This window comes from Dermacentor variabilis, chromosome 1, assembly GCF_050947875.1.
Source record: "Dermacentor variabilis isolate Ectoservices chromosome 1, ASM5094787v1, whole genome shotgun sequence".
NCBI lineage: Eukaryota > Metazoa > Arthropoda > Arachnida > Ixodida > Ixodidae > Dermacentor > Dermacentor variabilis.
In genome coordinates, this window is record NC_134568.1 from 234014243 (window position 1) to 234041309 (window position 27067).

The window sequence follows — 27067 nt, forward strand, 5'->3', positions numbered from 1 at the left end:
GACGTTTGAGCTCGATTTGCTCTCTGAATTCGCTCACTTTTATCCCGAAGTAGCAAGCGACGATGTCAGAAAAAGATATTATTATTATTATTATTATTATTATTATTATTATTATTATTATTATTATTATTATTATTATTATTATTAAGGGGAATAATATGTTCGTAACTTAAAAAGGCCGAATTGCAAGCCCTTGGGTAAAGTATAGTTTGAACCATTTGGCAACTGCGCGCACACTTTTTATTTGTATATTCGGCTTTCATCTTCGACGTAACTTCGATTCAGGTTACCTCGACCCTTCAGTACGGACAAGTCGGTCAGGTCAGTGAATTGAGCGGGCCGCCAACATGGCTGTCACCATCGAAGCTGGCGTGGTCAGGCACCGGATCCAGGACGTGGACATTCCGGAGGTGGACTTCGGTACTTTCCTCTGGAACGTCTGCGAGCAGTATGGGAATCGCACTGCCGTGGTATGCACAGACGATATAACGTTACCCATTTTTAACCTCAAGAGGGCATTAAATAGCACGTATAGGTAGGGAGGGATTAGACACCGGCATGCGGCGGCCGATGCGGTGCAGCAGCACTGAGCCACGCGCGCGTGCAGACGGTGGCGGACGGCACCAGCTGCAGCTACGGCCAGCTGCTCGACGGGTGGCTTCGCGTGGCGGAGGCGCTCGAGCGGCGCGGCTTCGGGCCCGGGCAGCGGGCGTGCGTGCACGCCGCCAACAGCGCCGACCTGCTGCTGGCCATCGGCGGCGCGTTGTTCGCCGGGGGCGCCGTCGTCTTCTCCAAGGCAGTCATGACGCCCCGTGGGTTACATTTCTGCCCAATGTGGTTCTTCATTTGGTTCATTTGTTTATTAATGCAGAGAAGGAAAAAAAAAGAGGGCGGGGAGGGATGAAAAATATACACTCACTGCATTGCGGGCGTCTAACATGCCGCCAGAGACCGGTAAAGATGGCATGCTGTGAAATAAGCGCTACGCTTATTTGCCCATTCCTCCTTGAGAGAACGTTGCCACGCAGCGGAGAGGCGCCGACAGCCTCTTGCTTCTTTCTTACTTCTTTCCACGAAGCACTTACGCTCACCTGTTTCTATGTCGGCGTCTGACTAATGTGCCGGAGAGCGACAAAGGAGCGGTGACAGGAAGGGCGGGACGCGTGTTTGCAGCCGCCGCTTCCCCACTTGTATATTAGAAGAGTGCGCATGCATGCGCGAGCTTTCGTAAACATGTTAACGCCCTTAACTTACTTATTTATTTATTTATGCTCTATATAGTATCCCCACCGTTACTAATGCTATTTACTAACACTAACACTCATACACGCGGATATAGTATGAAGAACAACTAAAAGAGAGGTACAAACATCTCAGCAGTGCAGCAAATCAGTTTAGAATGCAATGCATAGTACAAATACTATGAGCCGCTACAGTTGTGGAAAAGTTGAGAAAAGGGCGTTAAAACAGAATATTTCGTGTTTACAGCCCTATTACACCTATTCAGCACCCATTTTTCTCACAACACCCCATAATAACGGTGTGCGCGAGAATACAAAAAATAAACCATAAATGCGTTGAATCGGTGTTTTAAGCATGAAATGCTCTTGCTCCCGTTGTCGGCGACCTTCAAGTGACCTTGAGCCAAAAGTCACAGCCGTTATCCGGGCATTCAAACGGGAACGTCCGGGAAAGTTGCGAGAACAAAACGAGATCATCCGGGAAACTAGTCAAAACTTAAGAAAATGCGGTTCCTGGCCCCCAACCCTTTGTACGAGGCAGCATTACATACGCTAGTTATTGCCCAAACAAGTTACAAAAAAAATTGCTTCCGAGTTCTTCCTAATGTTTGTTCACAATATCACTCAAGCTGTAACTTCTGGTACGCTGAAGTTTCATTTCCCATTTCCAAGAGGCAGATAAAGAGCACCATACACTTCATTGTCATCTTTTGGCGCTATAATTGCATAGCATGCAAGTAGTATTTTGTCTCAAGAACGCTTTACTTGCACCAACAGTATATACATTATACAGTAAGAGATCGAGAAAATTCCTAGCAAAATTTATGGCTGTCAATTTGTTGTCCCAGAAAAAGTCGCAGTTTTGCCCGAAAAACGAAGCATAGATTGCGATAGCAAATTATTAGACAGCTGTACGAAGTAAGGATAGTAGTTTTATCGGTTGCATAAACTTTCAAACATCCGTTTACTAACTAAATGAAAAAACATGGTGTCACGCGCACACAGACAAACATAAACACCTCTCGCTCGATGACCACGGACACTCGCTGTCAAAACGCTGGCATGAGGAAGAGCGGTGCAGCAGCGAGCGAATTGACCTTCGTACTGCCTCTCGCGTCAATGCGAACCAAGGGGCGAGAAGACTGCACGCACGAAACTATCAGCCCTCAGCGCACCTACAGACTGTCTCTATCGCAGATCGCTTTCAAAATAGGGACCGCGCGGCCGCGCCATATGCAGCCGCCGGGTAAAACGCCTCCCTGCCACCTTGCGAGCGATGGAAGACGGCGCGCGCGCTACTTCCCCGTCTTCCTCCCTAGCACGCGCGACGTCGAGCCTCCAACGTCGGCTCACCCTCGCAAGCTTTCGCTCGCACACATAGTATACGGCGCGCGGCCACGATGTTTTCGCACTTTATACATGACATCACGGTGACGGCGACGGCGGCAACGAACCTCGAGCGTCCGAGCGTGAAAGAAGCCCGCGAATGCACACAAAACTGCCGCGCCACTGGCCGCTCGAGGCACTTGCGTGTATTCGCAGGCGTCTTTCGCGCTCGGCAAAACACTCTTACGTAGCACGCATTGAGCAACAGAAAACTGTATCGGGAGTTTTTCATGTTGCTCTACAATTTTGTCATTGACACTTTTCATCTAATTATATATAAGAAGTTGATTAATTAAGACTAATTATGTAACTGGGCGGAATACAAAAAAATAATCTGAGTATCTCCAAGCGGCGACAAACAACATTACCTTGGTTCTGTACAGCCACGTGGCACTTGCATATTTTTAAATCTTGGTGCGCGATAGTTGGGACACCCTGTATATATACTGACGCGGTGGAAGCAGTCAAGCCTAACTTTCCTGTCCAAGGCAGCATTCTAACACATCACTATACGTCTACGAAAAGTTTCCGCCATTTCATAACCATCGAAAAGCAGTTTTTTTTTTCTGGATAACGACATGCATATTAAGAGACTCATTCTTTGCAAATACGCACCAAGCAAGTTTTTCCCATATAAATAAATAAATAAATTGCTCTGATGCAGTTGCAAAAAAAAAATAATAACTTGGGGAAGTTTTCACGGGAAATGTTATAATAACTTTACAAAATGTTGAAAGTAACCAGTGCGGCATTTATATTTCTTCTTATCGCAATCAAATTCATGCCAAAGGTAGGTCACCTCTGCACTACGGTAGGAGCAGCAAGCACCTGCAGCATCATCCCACTCTTGGCTGATCGACACTCTCCATGTATAGCAAGCATGCGCTCGGCGCGGCCGCGCGGCGCCAACTGACGTAACTCGTGAGGGCTAGCCACTAATGAATGAAAATATATGGGCAGCTATGCTACTTTAGGTATACCTGTATATAAAAAAATAATTCGCTGTGTAGACAAATGACAAGGAAACCAACCAGTAAATGCCACGTTAGTACGCAGGGTAGGCGCTAATATGCGGGGTAGCAAATTGAATGTTTGTTCTCGGCCTAACCTTCCTTCCTTTCGCATCTCATTTCTTTCTCTCTCTACTCTCTACGCCAATGTGGTGGATAACGCGAAAGAGAGGCGTTAAATGTAACGTCAAAGGTACAGAAACGCTGCACTGGATAGGAGAAACGGAGAGGAAGCCAGCTGTGGAACTACATACAGCAAAACGTAGTCAGAAAAGAAAGCCTTTATACCATAGTTCAAAGAGCAGTTATTTATACTGTTTGAAACCATATAAGGGTGTTTGGTAACGCGTAGTCATATGACATTTTTGTTCAGAAGACGATTCGTGCATGGTGTGTGGAAATTGTGCAGATGCCATGGAGTATATTATGTTAGAATGGCAGGGTACACATCCAGCTATGAATGTAGAATCAGGTAGCATTTGCCATGGAGAGTCAGCTTTTAAAGACAGCAGGGGGTAAACGTAAATTATACTGCGGTGGAGTCGTCTAGCAATTGAGACGGCAAGAAGATTGGTGGCGCAATAGAATGGAACGCATGCGAGCTTTCTACTGCGAATAATGTTGCTTCGTGTGTGAAGGTATTTGAATATTCGAGTGTACGCCGCAAATATTGAAAGAACGAGGCCACCACCACGTTTCCAATGAAATGCTCATGTCATCTTCGTCAGCCGCAGCAGCATAGGGTGCCTTCACAGCACTACCGCGCTACCTTATATTCTTAGAGCTAGCCAAAAACATCGAGAACTGCATGTGGCATAGCAGTATATAGTAAAATGCGCCTGCACAAAAGCTTCTTGGTGCCGTACAAATTAGCTGCAATGGCAAATCTGTATTTTTTTTTGCGCGTGTACACTTAAACCTTCCCCTTCTACTTTTTTTTTCTTTTCTTTACACATTGTGGTATTTGTGACAAAATTTTGCTTGCTTTTCGCCTAGGAGAGTTTCGGAAACAAATAGAAGAAACGTGCCCCAGCTTCATCTTCTGCGATGTTGGCAACTCAGACAAGTGCAAAGAAGCGCGCGCCGTTGTGCCTTCAGTAAAGGTAAGAGCAACGTTCCGCTTCAGTTTGCTAGGAAAATGAAAAGCCTTACGTATTGTGCAAGTTAATTAACGAGGCAAAGTTAAAGACACAGCAGCGGCGTTATACTCACTGAACGCGTCACGCGATAAAACTTGTAACACCGGTTAAGTTGAACGCTTGAAGAAACGGAACGTAAAGCAACGGACATGTAAAAGGGATTGCCCTATAGCCTCTTGTTGGACGTGATTGAAGAACATATTCACATATTTATGTTCAGAAGTTCTCCCATCGGCGCAAATGTTGAAAGCAAGCGTTCTGTGTATATAGAACTACTGCGATTGTACCTTCTCGTCTGTTTGCGTGCTTGTTCGTCCGTTCTGTTATATATTTGCCTCGGCGCGTCCACGAGTGCGGCAAATGTACGTATCGCGTATGGTAAGCAGCGCGGACGTACCGCGTGGTTGCGCGCGCACTGTCTGCCGACGATACTGAAACGGGAGAAAACCCGTGCAGGCTGCAGGACAACAGAGGCGCGCTCTGTTGCCGACCGCTTTCATTTTGCTGCGGCCGTTTCAGTGCATGCCCACAATAAACGGTCCTCCAACCACGTTTCCAGCACGTCATAGTCTTCGGCGAGGTGGGAGGCCTGGTCAGCTTCTCGAAGCTCCTGAGGGATGCTCGGCCGCTCGAATGCCGTGCGCCGCGCGGCGCGGCCACCGACGCCATGATGGGCGCCTTCTACTCGAGCGGCACCACGGGCGTCGCCAAGCGGGTAGCCATCTCGCACCGTCAGTGGATCGCCCAGCTGCTGGCCACCAGGTGTGTGCGCAACGCTCGCTATGTTTGTCTTGCCTCACTCGCCTGAGGCGGGAATGTCGTTCGAAGGGTATACGCCAGTTTCGGGCTGTACTCGTTACTCGTGTCGACTTCAAGCGTCCTCCGCGGCTTCAAGTGAGGCCCGCTTATTCAGATGCAGTTGATTGCTCCGGCGACAGCCGGACAACCAATTGGTCACTGCACGACAGACGAGCGACCCGGGTACCTTTATACGTGCCCGGGCTTCGCAGGATTTGTCGGGAACTTGTGTTAACATCTCACAGCTCCTTTATTCCCTAACAGTCCCTCAAGGGTGAGACAATCGCTATTGGTCTAAGTGTTCTTGTAGCTGTTGAAAAATAAGTGCGGAGAATTCGTTATGCAAAAGTTTTTTTGTCTGCAAGCCGCCAAGGGGCAGGTGAAAATAACTGGGGTCGGAGTGGAGGTCAGGGGGTAAATGCTGAACGCTACAGGATATCACGGAGCTCTGTCGAGGTGGAGTATCAAGTGGATACAAGTAGAGTGCCTCGATGCGCGCGCCCCCCTCCGCCGCCCATCGATGCACCCTAGATACAAGTACGGTATGTACTATGGACAGTGAGGATAGATCCCTGTGTTGCTCAGCTCCCGTCCTGTGCGCTCTGTATAGTAGCAGACTCTGTGGGAATTTCGTGATGTGTATTGTTAGATGTGTATGTTAGATACGGACATCGTGCGCCGCATGTGGAGCTATTGTCCCCCTGCTTGACTCTTCCCGAAAGTGCAACGGGAGGCTGACACGGTTCCAGGTAACCTGGGTCCCGAACAAAGCTGCTTTGTAGCTCTGAAGGCTCGTTCGAAAGCAACCCGTCTCCTCCAGCTGAGCGCTTTCAGAAGGGAATGCAACACCAAGGCAACGCTGGCTGTAAGTCACCGTGAAGCCCTCGGAGCCACACCATCTGCCGATTGTGACGTCAGTTGCAGACATGGAGGCAATACCGGTCGCAAGTCATCCCTCGAACAGTGGAGCACTTGGAGCGACCCCCTGAGCCGAATGTGACCGCACTTGCACGGGGTCCTCTCACCGCACTTGCACGGGCGCCTACCATTGGCCGAAAATGACGACACCTGAGCGGGCTCCACGATTGGCCGAAAAGGACGACACCTGAGTGGGCTCGACGATTAGCCGAAAATGACGCGACCCCGAGACACTGAAGGGGTTAAAAGCCAAAGACAGGGAGCAGAGAGAAGCATTCCTTCATTCATCTCTCGGGCTTCTTGTCACGGGACGCAGCGTCCGAGTTGCGGCCGGCCATCACTGACTTTATTACTGTTAATTTCTTTGTATTTTTACTGTAAATAATGTGAATAAACCTCCAGTTTTCATCTCAATATCCTCCTCAACGTCGGCCAACTCCCGCACTCAACGGCAAGATCCAATAACTGGTGGACCCCGGTGGGATTGTCCTCTAGATCAAATAATATATAGCGCGCCGGTTCAAGCCTGCTTCCCCTGTTGTTTGTAGTGTATGTACCGTGGTAACGGCGCGATTTGTGAGGAAAGAGATGCATCTTTGGCAAAAATGGTGCGACTGCTATAGGGGCTTCTGGAGACAGTTCAAAGCATATACACCGCATAGCGTATATAAAGGGTATTTTATTCTTTTTTCTCAGACCATACACATTTTTCATAAAAAAGCTACAAACGCAGCGAACGTGGCGTTTATGCAGACGAGTTTCCAGGTGAGGTCGACGTACTTTGCCGCTAATAACGTGAGCTTTCCAAGCCTAATTAAAAAAATTCGTTACCTTTTATTAGTGCCTTTATAGTAGTTGTTTAAATGGCAAATTTGGAGGCAGTCACATTTTAATCCACCCTTAATGTTCTATTTTTTAAATCGCACATAATTCGAGGCACCCATGATCAAATTTCAACGATAGATCCAGGCAATATCGGAATCGAGCGTCTCGGTTCCGATATTCCGTCTCGGTTCCGAACGTCTCAGCCGGCCACGCAGGTGCTGATACAACGCGCTTTGCCTGGCAAGTATGCGCGGGTGTGTGCCGTGTCTGGATCTGCCGGGACTGAAGTCCCTAGATATTTTCCGATTTTCAAAAGAAGTTGCAGTTTCGCCCGAAAGGCGAAGCATCGATTGCGATAACAAATTAGTAGACAACTATACGGAGTAAGGATAGTGGCTTTATCGGTCGTATAAACTAGGAAACATTCGCTTACTAAGTGAATTAACAAGCATGATGTCAGCGGGCAAGCAAACATGGACATATCACACTCGATGAGTGCGGACATTCGCTGTGAAAACGCTGGGATGAGCAAACGCGGCAGCAGCAGCGAGCGAAGTGACCTTCGTGCGGTATATCGGCTTTAACGCAAGAGCGGCATGAACACAGCGCGCACAAACGTATGAGCCGCCTGCAGATTCCTTTCAAGATACGGCGCGCGACGCCGCCCCCCTCACCACTTCCCTCCCGCGCTGCCTCCCCACTTTTCTTCATACATGGCGCGCGAAATTGAGCCGCGGCCACGGAGCGATCGTCAGTCGCCCTTGTGCCAAGTCGCGAAATACGCAGTTGCCGCCGGAGTACGACGCCGCACCCCTTCCCATCCCCCCACGGCTTTTCGCTCGAGGGAAGGTGGCGGGCTTGCTCTCCGCTTTCTTCCTTCGCGCGCGCCAGCAGATTGAGCCGCGATCTCCGGCTCACCCACGCACGCTTTCACTCGCACATGCAGCATACGGTGCGCCGCGACGATTCTGCCGCCCTTGGACTTTATGCGGAACCTCGTCGCGACCGCATAAATGCGCCTGGAGTGTCCATATAATTGCTATCGCATTAAAAAAGATAAGCCGTAAAGGGTGTGTACATTTACAAACATTTTTAAGAGTGCGGGGGAAAAGTGTCCGTGGTGTAATGGTTACAGTAGCAAGCTTCTGTATAATTCGGATCCGGCCGTCGGACAATTAAACACACACACACACACACACATATATATATATATATATATATATATATATATATATATATATATATATATATATATTGTAAGGAAGAAGAAGTGCGCCGTGCCGAGCTCCGCAGCCGGATCGCCAGCGCTACGGAAGTGGGGCTCGGGCTAGACGCTGTTCCTGGTGTGACTGGCTAAGCCTACGCTGTTGCGTCTTCTTGTCCGCGTCCTTCGTGTCGTCCACAGCCGTGTCGGACTTCTTTGCCATAATTGGTGGAGGTTTGCTGGGTCTCCTGCAATCCTGGAATTGCGCAGCCGGACTCTCCCTGCCATCATGACCACCGAAAGCGCCACGAGCTTACCACCATCTGCTCCCCAGTCTACCGTATGCCCCGGCACGTTCCGCCAGCGGGACCCGCCTATCTTCAGCGGCACTGACGACCACGACGTTGATGACTGGCTCTCATCATACGAACGCGTCAGTCGGAACAACAAATGGGATGACCTCATGAAATTGACCACCGTCCCTTTCTACCTCACCGGAATTGCCCACTTGTGGTTTCGGAACCACGAAAGCGAAGTCCCAAGCTGGACGGTGTTCAAGACAAAGTTCAGCGAGGTCTTCGGCCGCCCTGCTGTTCAAAAGCTTCGTGCCGAACAGCGTCTGCAGTCGCGCTCTCAGCAGCCTGGTGAGAACTTTACCAGCTACATCGAAGATGTCATCGATCTCTGTAAACGCGTCGATGCATCCATGACTGAGGGCAATAAAATCAAGCATATCATGAAAGGTATCGACGAGGACGCGTTTCAGATGCTCATTTCGAAGAGCCCCTCTACTGTTGCCCAAGTTATTGAACTGTGCCAAAGCTATGACGAGCTCCGCCGTCAACGCCTCCTCACCCGCCGTCGTGTTCCCCATCAGGAATCGTTGTCCGGCTTGACCTCTCCTTTTCCAGATGCCACCCTCCTCTCGCAAATCAAGGCTTTCGTCCGGGAAGAAGTTGCTCGCCAGCTCTCCCTCATCTCCAACCCATCGGAGTCAAGTTCGTCCCTTAGTCCGACCCTACGACACGTTATAGAAGAACAAGTGTCCGAGGTCCTTCCTCTGGAACGGGCGCCTCAACTCACCGCCCCTTTGACTTACGCCGACGCCGTCGCACGACCACGACCACAGACCTTCCGGGCTCCGCCTCCGATGCCTAGCCCTGTCTTTACCCCCACGCCGCCACGACCCCCAGTTCATCGAGTAATTAATCCATGGCGTACAGCGGACAATCGGCCCATCTGCTATTCGTGCGGTATTCCCGGTCACGTTGCACGCCTGTGTCGCCGCCGTCCACTTCATCCACGTGCCGACCCACGCACAGCCGCGTACGACCATCCGTTGCCTTACGCTCCTGACCGCGATTTGCCCCTTCCCCGCCCAAGCCTTCGTCAAGTTTCTGACCGCCGTTCTCCTTCTCCTCGTCGTCGCTCGCCCTCCCCGATGCGTCGACGTCCCTCTCCTGCTGACACGGAAAACTAGGTGGCGCAGTTCCTGAGGCAAGAACTGCGTCATCACCGCAACGCTCAAGCCCTCTTCTTTCGCCGACCAACGTTATTGATGTCGCTGTTGAAGGTGTCTCTGTGCTTGCCCTCATTGACACAGGTGCCGCCATATCTGTCATTTCCGAAAAACTTTGCCGCTTAATACGAAAAGTCACGACGCCTTTCTTCGGTCCTTTACTCCGCACGGCCACAGCACAGCACGTCCAGCCGGTGGCTGCCTGCACCGCCAGACTTGACATTCAAGGAGTGCTCTACGCAGTCGAATTCGTCGTTCTTCCCCACTGTTCCCACGATATTATTTTAGGTTGGGATTTTCTCTCCCGTCACCAAGCTGTCATTGATTGCTCCCGTGCCGAAGTCGCCTTCTCTTCGCTTGGCAATGCCATATCTGATGACGTTTCGCTTTCCTGCACCAAGTTGTCCCTCACTGACGACATCCAAATACCTCCACACGCGTCCGTTCTGGCACCTGTATCCTGTTCCGTTGCCTCCGTCGCTACCGTCCTCTTCACACCTTCGACTGCTTTCGTTCATCGCCACCTCTCACCACTCCCAACTGCGCTGCTTGGCCTTCAAGCTGGCGCGACTCACCTTCCTGTATACAATTACTTCCCATTCCCGATTACGTTGCTTCGTGGTGAATCTCTCGGCACTGTGGAGCCTTACGACGCCATTACCACGTTGCAACTTCCTATTGGAGCGTCAGAGGTCAACACCCTCTACTGTAGTCCCGTGACGTCCACATCGCCTGAAGACGTTTTCAACCATGTCATCGACAATGCCTTAACCCCCAAGCAACGCCATGACCTTCTTCGTCTCCTCGAGAAATTTCGCCCTGCTTTTGACAGCCATACCACTTCTCTGGGCCGAACGACGACTGTATGTCACCGCATTGACACCGGTTCTCACTCACCGCTACGGCAGCGACCATACCGCGTATCGTCGACCGAACGGCGCGTCATTGATGAGCAAGTAGGTGACATGCTAAAGCGTGGTGTCATTGAACCATCCGACAGCACATGGTCATCGCCAGTAGTTTTAGTTAAAAAGAAAGATGGCTCGATCCGCTTTTGTGTGGATTACCGTCGCCTAAACAAAATAACCCGAAAGGATGTTTATCCGTTGCCGCGGATCGACGACGCCCTAGACTGCTTACAAGGCGCAGAGTTCTTTTGCTCCCTCGATCTGCGCTCTGGTTATTGGCAGGTGCCTATGGCTACAGATGATAAGCCTAAAACTGCTTTCATCACACCAGATGGCCTATACGAATTTCGTGTGATGCCATTCGGACTTTGCAACGCGCCCGCGACTTTTGAGCGAATGATGGACACTATTCTCCGAGGCCTCAAATGGCACACATGCTTGTGTTATTTGGATGATGTAGTAGTGTTTGCACCAGATTTTCCTACTCACCTTCATCGCTTGGAGCAGGTTTTACGCTGTCTCAGTGACGCTGGCCTCCAACTAAACCTGAAAAAATGTCACTTTGGCGCACGCAAGCTGACAATTCTCGGACATGTCGTGTCGAAGGATGGCGTTCTCCCTGATGCCGCTAAGCTCCGTGCTGTGACAGAATTCCCGAGGCCAACGTCACTAAAAGACTTGCGCAGTTTCATTGGCCTCTGCTCGTACTTCCGCCGCTTTATTCGCAATTTCGCTTCGATTATGGCACCACTTACAGAGCTTCTTCGAGGAGACCCCAATCTTACCTCATGGTCCCCGGCTTGCGATGATGCCTTTGCGACGCTACGCCGCCTGCTCACAACACCACCGATACTACGCCATTTCGATCCAACTGCTCCCACGGAAATCCATACGGATGCTAGCGGTGTTGGTCTTGGCGCTGTGCTCGCCCAGCGAAAGCCCGGCTGCCAAGAATATGTTGTTGCCTACGCGAGCCGCACTCTGACGAAAGCTGAAGCCAACTATTCCGTCACGGAAAAAGAATGTCTCGCGATCATCTGGGCCATCACAAAATTTCGCCCATACCTGTACGGCCGGTCCTTCGATGTCGTTACCGATCACCACGCACTTTGCTGGTTGTCGTCTCTCAAGGATCCCTGCGGCCGCCTAGCCCGGTGGGCACTGAGGCTACAAGAGTACGATATCCGGGTTGTCTACCGCTCAGGCAAGAAGCACGCCGATGCCGATGCTCTGTCGCGCTCGCCTGTCCACGCCGACATTGTCAGTGTGTCCGTGCTAGACGACCCACTTCTCCCGTTCGCTTCTGTCGACATGGCTTTGGAGCAGCGCAAGGACTCCTGGATTTCATCTTTGATAAATTACATCTCTAATTCACCTACACGCCCACCATCCCGAGCATTACGCCGACAAGCTTCGCACTTCGCCATCCGCGACGGAATTGTCTATCGCCGTAACTACAGTTCCGACGGCCGCAAATGGCTGCTTGTAATACCTCGGCAGCTCCGCACTGATGTATGCGCCGCTTTCCACGCCGACCCTCAGTGCGCACACGCTGGTCTCTTCAAGACCTACACCAGACTACGTCATAGGTTTTATTGGCGTGGTACGTACACATTTGTGCAAAAGTACATTCGCTCTTGCACAGAATGTCAACGCCGGAAGCCTGATCCTTGCCGCCCTTCTGGACCAATGCAACCTTTGCCGTGCCCTTCGCGACCCTTTGACCGGGTTGGGATAGACCTCTACGGGCCTCTGTCATACGCAGCTGCTGGCAATCGCTGGGTCATTGTAGCTGTAGACCATCTCACGAGGTATGCAGAAACGGCCGCTCTGCCAGCCGCGACGGCTCGTGACGTTGCCTCCTTCCTCCTTCAACGCTTCGTTCTACGTCACGGCGCTCCCCGCGAACTCCTGAGCGACCGTGGCCGCGTCTTTCTCGCCGATGTCATTCAAGAACTTCTCGCTGAATGCCGCATTTTTCATCGGTGTACCACCGCATATCACCCGCAAACAAACGGATTGACAGAACGCTTTAACCGGACTCTTGGCGACATGCTTTCACTGTATGTCGCCTCCAACCACACCAACTGGGACCTCATCCTTCCCTATGTCACGTACGTCTACAACACAGCACCCCAGTCAACGACGGGCTTTTCTCCCTTCTTTCTTCTATATGGCCGCGAACCTTCATTTCCTCTTGACACTATTCTCCCTTACTGTCCCGACTTATCAGAGGGTACACCGGTTTCCGAAGCCGCCCGGTATGCAGAAGAATGTCGGCAACTAGCTCGCTCCCTTACAACGCAAGAACAAGCGCTACAGAAATTTCGTCATGACGATGGGCGCCCCCACCACCAGTTTTCGCCTGACGCTCTTGTTTGGTTGTGGGTGCCTCCTACTTCGACACAAGGTGTCTCCTCCAAGTTCGTATCCCGATACCATGGACCTTACCGGGTTCTACGCCAAACTTCTCCGGTGAACTACGTTATCGAACCTCTGACGCCCCCTACGGACCTGCGTCGCCGAGGCCGCGAAATTGTGCACGTAGATCGGCTCAAGCCGTATCACGAGCCCTTCGTCCTCACGACGCCTTAGGCCTCCTGTGCGGCTCCGTCTTCAGCGAGGGGGGGAAGTTGTAAGGAAGAAGAAGTGCGCCGTGCCGAGCTCCGCAGCCGGATCGCCAGCGCTACGGAAGTGGGGCTCGGGCTAGACGCTGTTCCTGGTGTGACTGGCTAAGCCTACGCTGTTGCGTCTTCTTGTCCGCGTCCTTCGTGTCGTCCACAGCCGTGTCGGACTTCTTTGCCATAATATATATATATACACGTGCGCTTATGAATCTCCGGTGACCGGCTAGCAAATGTTTGTTAAACGTTATGGCTCAGCGCAAGACGCGCCTGCATAATTTCGAACTTTCGCGAATGCTTGTATAACCACGTATAATCAGATTGCTTGCACGACACGAATTGTATAGTAATTTCCGGAGACCACGCGGGCACCAGCGATTACACTGCAACCGCTGATGAGATTTTCGACGATCGCCGATTGTGTTCGCCGTTATCGTTGTTCTTTGAGTGTAGCCTGTTTTTGTGGGCACAAGTTCGCCCCATAAAAAGGTAGTTTCGTCATTCACCGTTTTGCTGCTGTTTTCTGCACCGTCACTACTACGTGACAATATATATATATATATATATATATATATATATATATATATATATATATATATATATATATATATATATATATATATATATATATATATATATGTGTGTGTGTGTGTGTGTGTGTGTGTGTGTGTGTGTGTGTGTGTGTGTGTGTGTGTGTGTGTGTGTGTGTCCGGAACATCATGGCAACCAGTGGCGCCAGGGTCACATATACACAGTAGCACATATCAGCCCACGAAAGAGGCTAGAAACGTATTCGATACGGAAAAGCAGGGGTAACTCGCCAAGAAAGTCTTTGTCTTTAGAACAGCCTATTCTAATGTGCAATCCAGCTTTGTCACCACGCTTCAACGAGTCGTATCGCGTCCTTTTGAGCTGGATTTCACATGTACGTCTGTAGCCTTTGAGCGGAGTACGTAGCTTTTTCGGACAACGCAGGGAGCAGGCGGCTGGCCAGGTGGGACCAGAGGACCTGGTGTTGTGTGCGGCCTCGCTGACGCACATCAGCGGTTTCTGGCTGTGCTGCGGTTGCCTGACGCTGGGCGTCCCGCTGCTCCTTCTGCCGTCGTTCAACCCCGCCCTGCTCGTGCCGGCAGTGCGCAAACGTAAAGTGAGCAGCCATCGCGCCGCCCCTGGACTGTTCTCCGCGAAGAAGCAAATTGGGCTTTGATTAATGAGTTCGCGTTAAACAGCCCCATCATTATGTTAGCCACTTGATGTTAGCGGAAGACACTGGCTCCGACGCTAGCAGGTATTTGCAGGCAAGCATTGTCTGAAAGTACTATTTTGTCCACAATATGTGACCGTACAGTAGCATCAATAGCTACAAGGGCTCCTCTGGACTACTTAAGTATCACCGGACTAGCCGCAAGGCTTTAAGGAAACTACTGTATTAGTGCATATATACATCCCTTCTTCCTGTCCTCATCATCAAATCATCAAATCAAATCAAAAGGCAATTTTATTACACAATAATATGAAAAGTGCGTACAAAGATATTTGGTCCCATAGCTTAAAGCGGCTAGTGATTGGTCCAATACAAAAAATGTATTGCAATAACTAGCAGTCTTATACAAACAAAATAGCGAAATTATCATACATAAGCGGTAAATACTATATATAATCACAGAACTGCGCTAAAAACGAACAAAACAAAAACAAAACTCAAGAACGTGCTTGACAAGGTAATGAAATTTGCATGTAATATCAAAATTTCTTGCGAGTTTTATTTCAAGAGACAAATTGTTCCACAGCTTAACACCAGAGAATTGAATTAATCTTTCGCCGTACACATTCGAACATAAAGGGAGATTAAGATTACCTTTGCGTGCATGCCGTGTGTTTAAAGGGACACTAAAGTGAAAAATGATTTCTTCTGCATCAGTAAATTACCGTTATACAATACCAAAAACACCACTCTTACAACGATAAGACGTTTGGTAAGCCAGAAAAAGCGCAAGAACGAAATACGGGTGGCGACGCCTACTTAAGTTCCCGCACCTGGGGGCTGTGACGTCTTGGATTTTGATGGCATGGCCTACTAATTATATATAGCGGTACAGATTGACTACATTGTGTTCTAAAGGAACCAAATATTAAACATGACAAGTTTCGGGAACCTTTATTCAGCCAACGCGGCACAAATGCGAAAACATACTTTGGGATCCCTGACGTCATGCTGACGGGGTTCCGGCGCGAATTTCAAATACTGATACTTGGACCTTCATTTTCTCATCTAATAATCAGACAATTTTTTTGAAATGACTGCCTTCAGGGTTCTCAAACAATGCTTCAATAGCCTAACTGATTTATTGTTTCGCTTTAGTGTCCCTTTAACGACGGAAACGTGAAAATGGCATGCGGCAGAGGTGCGTTTGTGTTTATTAATTTATTTACTAAGCACGAAATCTTGTAGTCTCGTATGTCAGTAGTATACACCGCCTCTCAAATAGAGGATTAGAGGGATGAGGCACCGAGGAGGATCATCATCTTTCATCACTCTTTTCTGTCCCCTTTTTCCCCTGTGTAAAGTAGCAGGCCAGAGCATGCTAGCTCAGGCCGACCTCTTTGCCTTTCTGATAAATTATCTCTCTCTCTCTCTCTCTCTCTGTGTGTGTGTGTGTGTGTGTGTGTGTGTGTGTGTGTGTGTGTGTGTGTGTGTGTGTGTGTGTGTGTGTGTGTGTGTGTGTGTGTGTGTGTGTGTGTGTGTGTGTGTGTGTGTGTGTGTGTGTGTACTTGATAATGCTGCAAAACTCGCCTTTTATGCGAGGACAAAAATGCGGATGTGGGTGCATTTTTGTATCCGCAAGGATATTATGCAAGGTCCTCTTGATATGCAGGCGTCCTCCGTTAGCTTAAGTGACTAGAAGGCCAGAGTGCAGTGCAGCAGACGTACATACCCTGCATGCTGCACTGCGCACGCTATCAGCCGTTTCAATCAGTACAAACATGCCGCCAACACGACATCTTGTGTACTCTCTTTCCCCTATATACTTCCCGATATGGGCTTGTTTCCTTTTTACCATGGCTCGATTTACCTTCTCATTTTCTGTTATTTGGAAACACAATAGCATAATTTAAATGATAACTTTCAAAGCTCAGGTAGCCAATAACAAGATGTTACTAAATATGTTTACAATTAATTACTCTTGGGCATATATTCAATTTGCACAATGTTAGCCAGCAAGTGCGTAATTGGCACGTTAATTCAGTTTGGCAACTATCTCTCTCTTTCATGTTAATTAATTCAGAGAGCATCAGTTTCGTCAGAGAGCATCATGCAGGTCTACAAAATGTGCCACGAATACATCGTTCTTCTGCCTAGTTTGTTCTTGCAGTGCATAAAAAAGGCTCTTCGAGAGCAGTGTAACTCACTTATCAGTACTTCTTGCACTTTCCCTCCTCCTTCTGATTTTCCTCCCCGCGCGTATCGAAAGCCAACCCGACGTGAGATCGGTTAGCTATATATACCCTACTTTTCATTCTTTTTCTACTATCTTCTCCTTGGAGTGAACGACGTTCGCTATATATTCCAGGTTTCTACCATCATGATATATCCATCTTACCTGAGAAGTCTAATCGACAGTGCGCCATCAGACGCTTTCGAAAGCGTCGACAAGATGTTCATCGGTGGAAGCACCGCCCCTGTCTCGCTGCTACATGAGGCGCAAGACAAGTTCGGCTTCAAGTTTATATCACAAGGTAAGCGCCAAAGCTTCACTTCACTTTATTACCTTAAAGACCCCCGTTTAGGGGGTAAACACGCTGGCAGTGATGTGACACCGACTCTGATTTGTGTGTACGATGATAGAAATGCTCTTTTCAAGCACAAGTTGCGACCGACTGAACTTGAAAGTCAGAAAAATAAAAAACAAATAAATAAACAAACAAACAAACAAAAAATTGGCTGTTACCATTTTGCTTGATTCGCCACTGCATATCTTGTTTCGTACCAAGGTTACGGTCTCACCGAAGCTTGTGGCAGCGTGACATCTACGGGACTGAAGAGTTGCGGATTCGGGAGCGTGGGGAAGCCAGTTCCAATGGTACAGCTGAAAGTAAGGCCCTCACGGTTCACCAAAGCCTGACTTTTACTATCTCCAGCACTATAAACGACAACACTAACTCTATAGACACAACTGTAAATCGAAACAGTTACGTGAGGGGTGACAGAATGTAAAGTTAATTCTTCACGCAGCTTCTCCTGTCAGCATGCGTGGGCGTTTGCGAACACACAAGGACGTGGGCTTAAATGTCACTCAAACGCTTGGAATCAATCGGACTTGCTTTTCAATATACTCGGCAAGCACTTCGCATACATCACGAGCAATATTAAAGAAGAAAAAGAAAAAAGACCGCTCGCATTTTCTTTGTTTCCATTTTTTTCCCTTCTTTTTTGCTTTGCGAGCAGACGGAATATATTTTTTTTTTCTGCACTCGTTCGAAGTCGTAGGGTGCTCGTTTTATTTCTTTGCATGAGAGGTGATCGATTCAAGAACCGGGACAAAGCTCGGCGCCGGAGAAAAAGGCGAAATATGCGTCAAAGCGCCGTTCACTTTCATGGGCTACGTGAACAAGCCACAGGAGACGGCCGCTACGTACGACGACGAGGGCTTCGTTCGAACAGGTGCGCGTGAGACGTCGATCAATTGACACTGCTCCTAAACCGATGCTGCATTTTCAAGGATTTGCCCATACTCGTGAAGCACGAAATGTTCGCGGGAGACGTAAATCATACTGGATCGCAATGCACTTTCCGATGCCGCGACTTTTGCGAAATTACACAGTAATTAATTATATAAAGACGTGCATGTGAGCATTATATTAACCTTTCATCTTCTTCATCTGTATATGTTCAGCATCACGGCCAGAGTCATCTTCTTCAGCGCGCGCCTGCTGAATAAAGCGTTGAGGTATAACAGCTGCCTCGCAATATACGAAGCAGTGAAACGGAAGTATTAGTGTTCGACTGCCTTTCTTTCCGCGCACGCGTGCAGGAGGTGTTGTACTGGAACCGCTGTATAAGAAGAGTGATACAGTAACTTATTGACGTCTGTACACTGCAGTATGTAGCGTCCCCTCCGCGGGCTTCCGAAAAGAGTATTATTTCCATAAATAAAGTTGGCCATTTGGCTTGGCGTCCTGCAACCACGGGACAGTGAGCGCATAATAAGACCGGCACCGAGTGCGTGTTTGCAGGAGACGTGGGTTTCTACGACGGCGAGGGCAACGTGTACGTGACGGGCCGGCTGAAAGAGCTCATCAAGTGCATGGAGCTGCAGATTGAGCCAGCCGAGATCGAGCGGCTGCTGCTGCGGGACCCTGCCGTGCGGGAGGCGCTCGTGGTCGGCGTGCCGCACGAACGGTTCGGCGAAGCAGCGCGCGCCTACGTCGTTCTACGCGACGGCAGTGCGGCCGCCGCCGGAGACGCCGAGGGCAGACTGCGACGAGCGGTGGCTGGTGCGTGTGTCGGCCCCTTCGCTCGTTCGTTCGTTCACATACATACACACACACACACACACACACACACACACACACACACATACATACATACATACATACATACATACATACACACATACATACATACATACATACATACATACATACATACATACATACATACATACATACATACATACATACATACATACATACATACATACATAGCGTGTGCTTGTGAGTGATCATGCATGGGCGAAAGAGGAGAGGGAAAGAGATAGCGACCGAGTGAATGGGCAGCTGCATCAGTGACTGCACAACGCTCGTCAGCCACAGACTTGTACACGTTAGAGAAAAAAAAAGTTACCCATTACAATCACAATTATTTCGTCTTTAAATTTTTATTCGTTAAACAATTACTGCCCCCCGAAAGCAGTTGAAGAATTACTAAAAAGTAATTGATAACTTCTACGTCACTTTCCTCCCATTTCCTTCCTATTTTGCGAACATCGCACAAATATAGAGTAAATAAAACGATAAAACGAACTGGACTGACTTTCAGTGCATCCTCTGCAGCACCTCACACGTTGTATATCGTAAACTTTTCGCCGGTAATCCCTCGTTTTCTTGTGAAGACATCAGCAGCCACTCTGAAAATTCGCTAGATGTGTGGGCTGGACGGAACAAGGCGTTGGTTGCAACGTAAGAACACCTTTTGCACGACATTGCGCTTACTCAATGCCGCGATTCTCACGTCTGGGTCATCCGTGAAGCGCGACGCTTCACTGTTGCTGGGGCTCGGTGAATGCTCTGCTGGCAGGGATAATGAAAAGCTGAAAAGATCATCCAGCAATTGGCGGAGCGTTAGAATGAGGGAACGAATACTGAGCGCCCCGGTCTGCCTGTCTGAACGTGAGCTCCGCGACGCTGCTGCGTGGCACACGACCGCAGGCGTTCTATACTGTATAGCTCCCGCCAAATTCGAGTGCTCAAACCTGCGTCGCTTGTTACAGCTTGGCTCGTCAATGAAGAAAATGGTTACTAAGAAATAACTGAATGACGGTGAACGTTACGGAGTGAAAACAAGTAATCGATCAATTACAAAACTACGAATGATGTAATTGGTTAAAAAAATTATATGTTACGTACAAGTCTGGTCCAGCCAGTACACACGAACGTTTTCCCTTTATGCTTCCGTTGCTCCTTGCGCACCACATTTCAGAACGATAAAAAAACAGTTTCCTAACACAGACATCACCCCGTTGATATTCTTAATTATCCGTTACTTTGTATGCTCCTTGCAGAGGTGCTACCGAGCCACGAGCACTTGCACGGAGGAATCGAGTTTGTGGACCACATACCAAAGTCCGAGACAGGCAAGAGCATTCGTGCAGCTCTCAGGGATGCGCACATCCGAAGACAGCTTTCTATGAGGCAGTGAAACATACAAGCTGGCCTCCGTTCATCGCATATATTCATCTGAAATACAGATGCATGGAATGCCTCAAGAGAAAAGCCATGTTTACGTGCTAATCACAGTTTCTGACAGTATAGCGAACGAACTGGATCCGCAGTGCTGTGAGCGCGGTCCTTTACTTCAATCAATCGGTCAGAATTTTTACCGCACAGTTGTCCACTAATTGCTGCGACTTCTGTTTTAGAAAATTTGATGCAGACGCTGTGCACTGCTTTACGTAGCTGGCCGAACTCCCAATTGATAGCAGCGTGTACATACATTCCGACGTAACAGAGTGAGCAGCCTCGCCCAGCTTTCAAGACACAATGTTGCGACCGTACGCTTATTTGCAAAGGCGAAAACGCGATTGGAAACAATAAATAACCCAAACCAAAATGGTAAAACGTTTGCAATAAACTTTTTTAAAAAATATACCTTTTTTTATGTTTGCGCGAGCAAGATGTATGTATTGTCGATTACATTACAGGCGCTGCACTCATTATCGGGGCCGAAAAATAAGACACGTACTGATACAGTCAATGTTTGGCGTTTGTCTTCCTGTTTGGAGCCATCGTAGCATTCGCGTCTAAATGTACCGGAGCGTTCGAACAGAAATGCGTTGTACGTCCAAGAGCAGTCTAAGAAGTGTATAGCTCACACTTTGTATAATGTAACTATATTTGTTTTTCTTGCTGAGTACCACGGCAAGAAAATTAAAGGATTCTCCCAGCTATCGTGCGGCGAAGTGTGTGTGGCGTCCACCGGGGGACGCCCAGTTTCCCTGTTCACACTCTACGCCAGTCATTTCGTCTAGAGCCCGACTTCAATGCGGCTTATGCGGTAAGTGCGGCTTATACTTCTCGTGTGCAACTGAGACACTGGAAGCGCTTACTTGTCACGCGGCAGCACCGGCAAAAGGTGTACGCGACTGTAGCCAGTAGACGGTCTTGACGAACTCGACGGTGCCATCGCCACAGCTTTGCATCGCCTCTGCTGCTCTCGATGGCCACCTCTCATCGCATCTATTCCTACCTGTTCTTCTCTCGCCGTCGTCGGCTGCCCTCGATCAAGCTGAGCTCATTCTGCAGTCACTATAAAAAGAGCAGCGACCTTTCTTTTCTTTTCTTCTTTTACTGTAGAGCAAGCAGCTATACCAGATACCGGGCGTTTCTACGAAGAACTAAGTAATATTTAAAAATATCCATTTTGAAATAAAAGGACGGTTCTTCGGATAAAGGCCTCGGGTGATGCGGGGTAACTAGTTGCTGATTAACAACAAAATACATTAATTAACTTTTCGTTTCAGCGGGATCATCGCAATTGGGAAACTGAAGCGAGCATCCCAGTGCAAGCCATATCAAATTTTGGATCTGAAAAAAAAAAAAATGCGATTGCCCGCGGAACTGTGGCACTTCGGTTATCAGAGCGCGCGAAACCGAAACTGAGAGACTACTTCGAGTGCCAAACCACGCACCTCGAGGCGACGTTCTGCCTACGTCACCCAGCAGCGGGCAGCCAGTGCGCTGTGACAGCGAAGAGCGCGGAGAAGGGCTCCTTCGCTGTCGTAAGCGCTTGTGTTGTCTACACCTCACTCTGTCCTTGTTTGTGCGCACTTGATCGTGATCAAGTGCGCACAAACGCGATCAGAGACAGCTTTTACGAAACAAAAAGCTTTGAGAATTTGATTTGGCATGCGCAAAATAATCATGCAACTACCACACACTGCGCGTAGCTTCGTTCTTCTCACGTTGAGCTATTTCTGGGGGGGGGGGGGGGCGGGGGGGGCGGGGGGGGGCTCTCAGATATATTAAAACCACTTCTCATATACGATCAACTTAGCAGGAGCCTACTTGTCACGCAGCAGTCACCAAGGGTGCCGCGATGCGAGGGCACGGACAACACCGGCGCCTGGGCCGCCACGCGACGGTGACGAAATTACTTTCCCTCCTCGTGTGCTTGAAAACACGAGCGGAGATATACGCAAAAGTGCCCACTACTGGCTGACCACCCCTACCCCCCCCCCTACCCCCCACCCCGCTTTTCACCCCGTAGCCACCTTCAAAAAAAGAATCCAGTATACAAGAGAAAACGGAGAGCGCATCATCACACCCCCGTTACCCAGAAACATGTACCCTGAACATCACCGAGAGTGGAGGAATGCAAGAGCGAAAGCACTACGCAAGAAGTTTCGAAACGACGCGGACGTGGTCGTTTCGAAACTATGTAAGACGCGGCGGAGTATGCAGACGGTCGACACGTGGCAGTGGTCGCGTCAAATCAAGCGGGCCGCCAACTTGCCAGCGGCACGATTAAAGCAGGAAATTCGGAAATCGCGGAGGAGGAGGCCACAGCGCTGGCACTCGCCTCGACAATGGCCAGCGTCGTAATCAATGACTCTAAAACCATGCTTCATAACTTCGCTGAGGGTCTCGAAAGAGGCGCTAAGAACCATGACCAACTTGCGCGGGGAGTGTGACGTTCATGTCATATGGACGCTCGCCCACTCCTATCAAACATTTCATAACGGACCGCTTGGCCTATATCCCAGGTAGCACAAAAGAGATACGTAACGTTTTCGTAGCGTTTATCCAAGACGATAAAAACGGGTTAAAGAAGACACGAATGAGAGAACTTCGGCGGGAAAACGTCGGATATCTCTGCTAATGTCCGGCTTAATTACTTTCTTGAGACGATCTAGAACAGGTCTGCAAGACGTATTCGAAAAGCTGGTCTAGAAATAGGATTGGGAAAGACACAAGTAATCCTTTTGCCAAAACTATTCGTAACCAATTTCTAAACGTTTTTAGGACGTTATCAAAAAGCTGGTCTAGAAGCGGTCTTGAAAGGTTTACGATCATCTGAAGCTAATTTTCGCGGGTGACGGGCGCGATCAGACATCGTTGTTCAAAACACGCGTTTAGTTTCGCCTCACGCGACTGGCCTATGCCGCGCAGACGTCGTCAGCCGCACCCGTTGGCACGGCCTAGGCCAATCGCGTGAGGTGAAACTGATCGGGCGTTTCGAACAACGATCTCCAATCGCGCCCCAGATGAGTAGAAGCGTCGGTGTTGACTGTAAGAGCCATGGCGCAGTGCCAAGCACTGTTCCCCGCATGGCCGGCGCATCGTCTACCAAGTCGCACGAAAATGAGCCTGTTAGGAATAATAAATCCTTAATACCGCCTTTAGTAAGCTACGATGCTTACAACCACAATGGGAATGACATCCTGCAAAGAACAAATGGCCACGTCTTGGCAGGTGGCCAGACCAAGCCCTTCATGCCAAGAGTGCATGAAATGAGAACATTGTGACAAAGCAAGAACACTTTATTAAAATGTAATGCTTATGCAAGGTTCGAACAAACTGTGTGAGAAATGCAAATAGAAATAAAAGTACATCAACAATGACAAAAGTCGCAGAAAGGATTCGTAATGAACTCGAAAGTGAACATTCACTAGCACATAAACAAAATTCCAAGTACACATACAAAAATGAACAGAAAAACCTGGAGTGTACTAAAGTGTCTAATTTATCATAGTAAAGTGCGCGTGCTATTAGATGGACTAGAGTTACGCAGAAGTGACATCGGAGCGAATGGAAGAAGTAGACTGAAAAATGCAAGAGTATGAATTGGATGGTAACTGCCTCCAAGCAATGTTACCAGTCATCTAGAAGCTTGAAAAGAGCACAAAAAGAAATACCACCGCATACCATCATAAAACAATCCTGTGACAGAAATAAAAAAAATGGGAACAATGCAAAATTGGAAATATTGCCTTTAGGATATATCAAAGAAGGTAATGGCGAGAAAAATAACCATACAACAAAAAAGCAGTAAAGTGAAATTAGTACAGAATACTTAAACGGGGGATTCAGTGTAACAAGTGAACACTACTGTAGTACAGCGAACGATGAGACAGTAATGCTGCATCTTGCCACTCCAGAACGTGAGAAATGAATATGCAAGCCTCATATTAGAAACTTACATAAACATGGAAATAAAATGGAATGCACTGGAAGCTGCATTTGTGTAACAAAGGAAGCAATGGTCATAATAAATAGTAAGTGTTTTATCTAAAAAGCCCTTTACAAGAGGCAAAGTTGTACCTCTCTGGCAAAAATAAAGTTGCAACGAATAATTTGCAAACCAGCAAATACATTAATTAGCACACTGACATGTCACACTTTGCGCACATCTCCAGTCTCCTAAAGTAAAAAAAAGCACTCTGAATGAGAAAAACGTTTAACACATGTAGCCCAGAGCAAATTCTTTGCCAGTTCACTCACACTTTCACATCCAAAAACATTTGCCACAAAGTCCAGGCACAGTTCCACTGATGTTTACCAGTTCACTCCCACTTTCACGTCCAAAAATATTTGGCACACAGTCCAGGCAGAGTTTCATAGATAAACAGCTTGAGAGCACCCTACTGATTATTGTGCAGTCCCGCTGCTGGAAATAGAACTGCCGCACATGCTGGTAGTGGTTTCAGTCTAGACACAATTGCTGCCCTGGACAGGTATGTTCAGATATCTGCACTGGTGCTCCATTTTGTCAAAGTAGACACATTGATGCACTACGCTGGTAATTGAAATGTTTTGAATGCACAAGTATTGGCTTCACCAGAGAGACTTGCCCACATACCACCACTGGCATATATATGCACTTGCTCTTCACTCAGTAGCATTGAACTTAAAGTGTTCCCTATGTGGGAGCCATGTGTAAAACCGGTGTCACACGACCACTCTCGATCGCAATCAAGCCCGATCCGGATCGAAATTATCGATGCGACTGGCTCACTCTCGTAGCTTGCGCAGAGGAGCCATCACGACCGAGAAATTCGATTTGTAACGGACTGGATAGCGGCTAAAAGAGCCCCGTGTGAAACCGGTATCAAATAATGCAAAGACGTACGCTAGGAAAATATGTTGCACAAGGACAAAGAACTGCGACATGCCCTGTTGTGCGAAGCGCGCGAACAGAACACATGTATGTGTATATATATATATATATATATATATATATATATAAAAACCGAGAGCGCTTCGCGAACTCCATGCGCAGACATGGCACCCGCACGAACTCGGCAGGCCGCCGTAAAGCGCGAAGGGCGCACAGCGTACATTCCGACACATGTCCCAAACTGCAAACAATCGTACTACCTAAAGCATACAAGTTATTTTATACCAAGGGCATACTCGACTCACGTATGCAGTATGCACAAGCGAGTTATGCAGCGTACATGCTGTATCCATTCGCCAAATAGTAAAATTGATAACAAGCACAAAGCTACAAGGGACTCAATACATTACTACCATTTGAGGCGTCAAATAAAATCGAATTTGGCCGTTTCATATATTGGACAGAATATATGGACACATGTGGTACCCGGTAATACCATGAAATACCCATCACGTGGGTAAAGGGGGCGAAAACACCATCGAGAACCTGAAGCGCAAACGATAAAAGCACGGTATGGTGCACGCAAAATTCTGTCAGTGCGCTGTAGCGCGAGGGAAGAAAATAGGGCGAGCACTTGACCTCACCTTTTGGGATACCGCACTAGTAGTGAATCATTAAAAAAAAGCCTGTTTGAACCAGTTCCCTTGTCTGCAACACTCTTGCTAAACGGGAGACTAAAATACCACGATGATGGCGCTATTGCGGAGATCGGCAAGGTGCGCACAGACAGAAATTTTGCCGCCTTTCTTCGCATTCTGCAAAATGCTTTCTTGTTAGGATCACGCATAGCGGCCGACCCCGACGCTAGGGACACACAGGCACGATTTCGTCCCTCTAACTTTCGTCCTTATACTGCCCTTAACGCCTTAATTACAGCGTCAGTGAAAAGGCGCCTCACATAACATGACAATGAACTTGAAGAGCTGATTAGTGCCCTCCACTCCGCGCCCTCCAATTGAAAACACTACTGATTTCCAAATTAAACTACACAAACAGATCGCACAACCCAAACTAATCACAGAACGTCGTTTTCTTGACGGCAAAACCCTGCAACACTTACATGACAAAGGGCAGCGGCAGCACATTCAGAACAGCCGCTATCATACCACAGCGCAATGCAAGTGCGATAACGTTATTATGCCCGGCTCAAACAGATCGCACAACCCAAACTAATCACAGAATGTCGTTTTCTTGACAGCAAAGCACTGCAACACTTACATGACAAAGGGCAGCGGCAGCACATTCAGAACAGTCGCAAACAGACCATAGTGCCATGCGAGTGCGATAACGTAACTATGCCCGGCTTCACGAATAACGTGGCCGCCTTGATCACATAACAATTGAAAACACTACTGATTTCCAAATTAAAACCACACAAACATATCGCACAACCCAAACTGATCACAGAATATCGTTTTCTTGACAGCAAAACACTGCAACACTTACATAGCAAAGGGCAGCGGCAGCACGTTCAGAACAGCCGCAAACACACCACAGCGCTATGCGAGTGCGGTGACGCGACGACGCCATGACGACGCGACTATGCCCCGGCTCGCCCGGCTGCCCGGCATCACGAATCACGTGGCCACCTTGGTCACA

At 48.5% G+C, this 27067-nt stretch overlaps 1 protein-coding gene across 1 annotated transcript; it reads left to right on the forward strand.

The window, feature by feature from the left end:
- The first annotated feature begins 938 nt into the window (after positions 1-938).
- LOC142562077 (uncharacterized) lies at positions 939-20957 on the forward strand. Its single transcript, XM_075673499.1, has 7 exons — positions 939-954; positions 4634-4740; positions 5336-5538; positions 14548-14719; positions 17145-17310; positions 18808-19068; positions 20355-20957. Exons 1-7 carry the CDS (start codon positions 939-941, stop codon positions 20489-20491), a joined length of 1062 nt encoding a protein of 353 aa, XP_075529614.1. The 3' UTR covers positions 20492-20957.
- The last annotated feature ends 6110 nt before the right edge of the window (positions 20958-27067 follow it).

Coding starts and splice junctions, on each gene's coding strand:
- LOC142562077 (XM_075673499.1), top strand. Junction 14,720..17,144: donor CGGCAGTGCGCAAACGTAAA/GTGAGCAGCCAT, acceptor TATATATTCCAG/GTTTCTACCATCATGATATA. Junction 19,069..20,354: donor ACTGCGACGAGCGGTGGCTG/GTGCGTGTGTCG, acceptor TGCTCCTTGCAG/AGGTGCTACCGAGCCACGAG.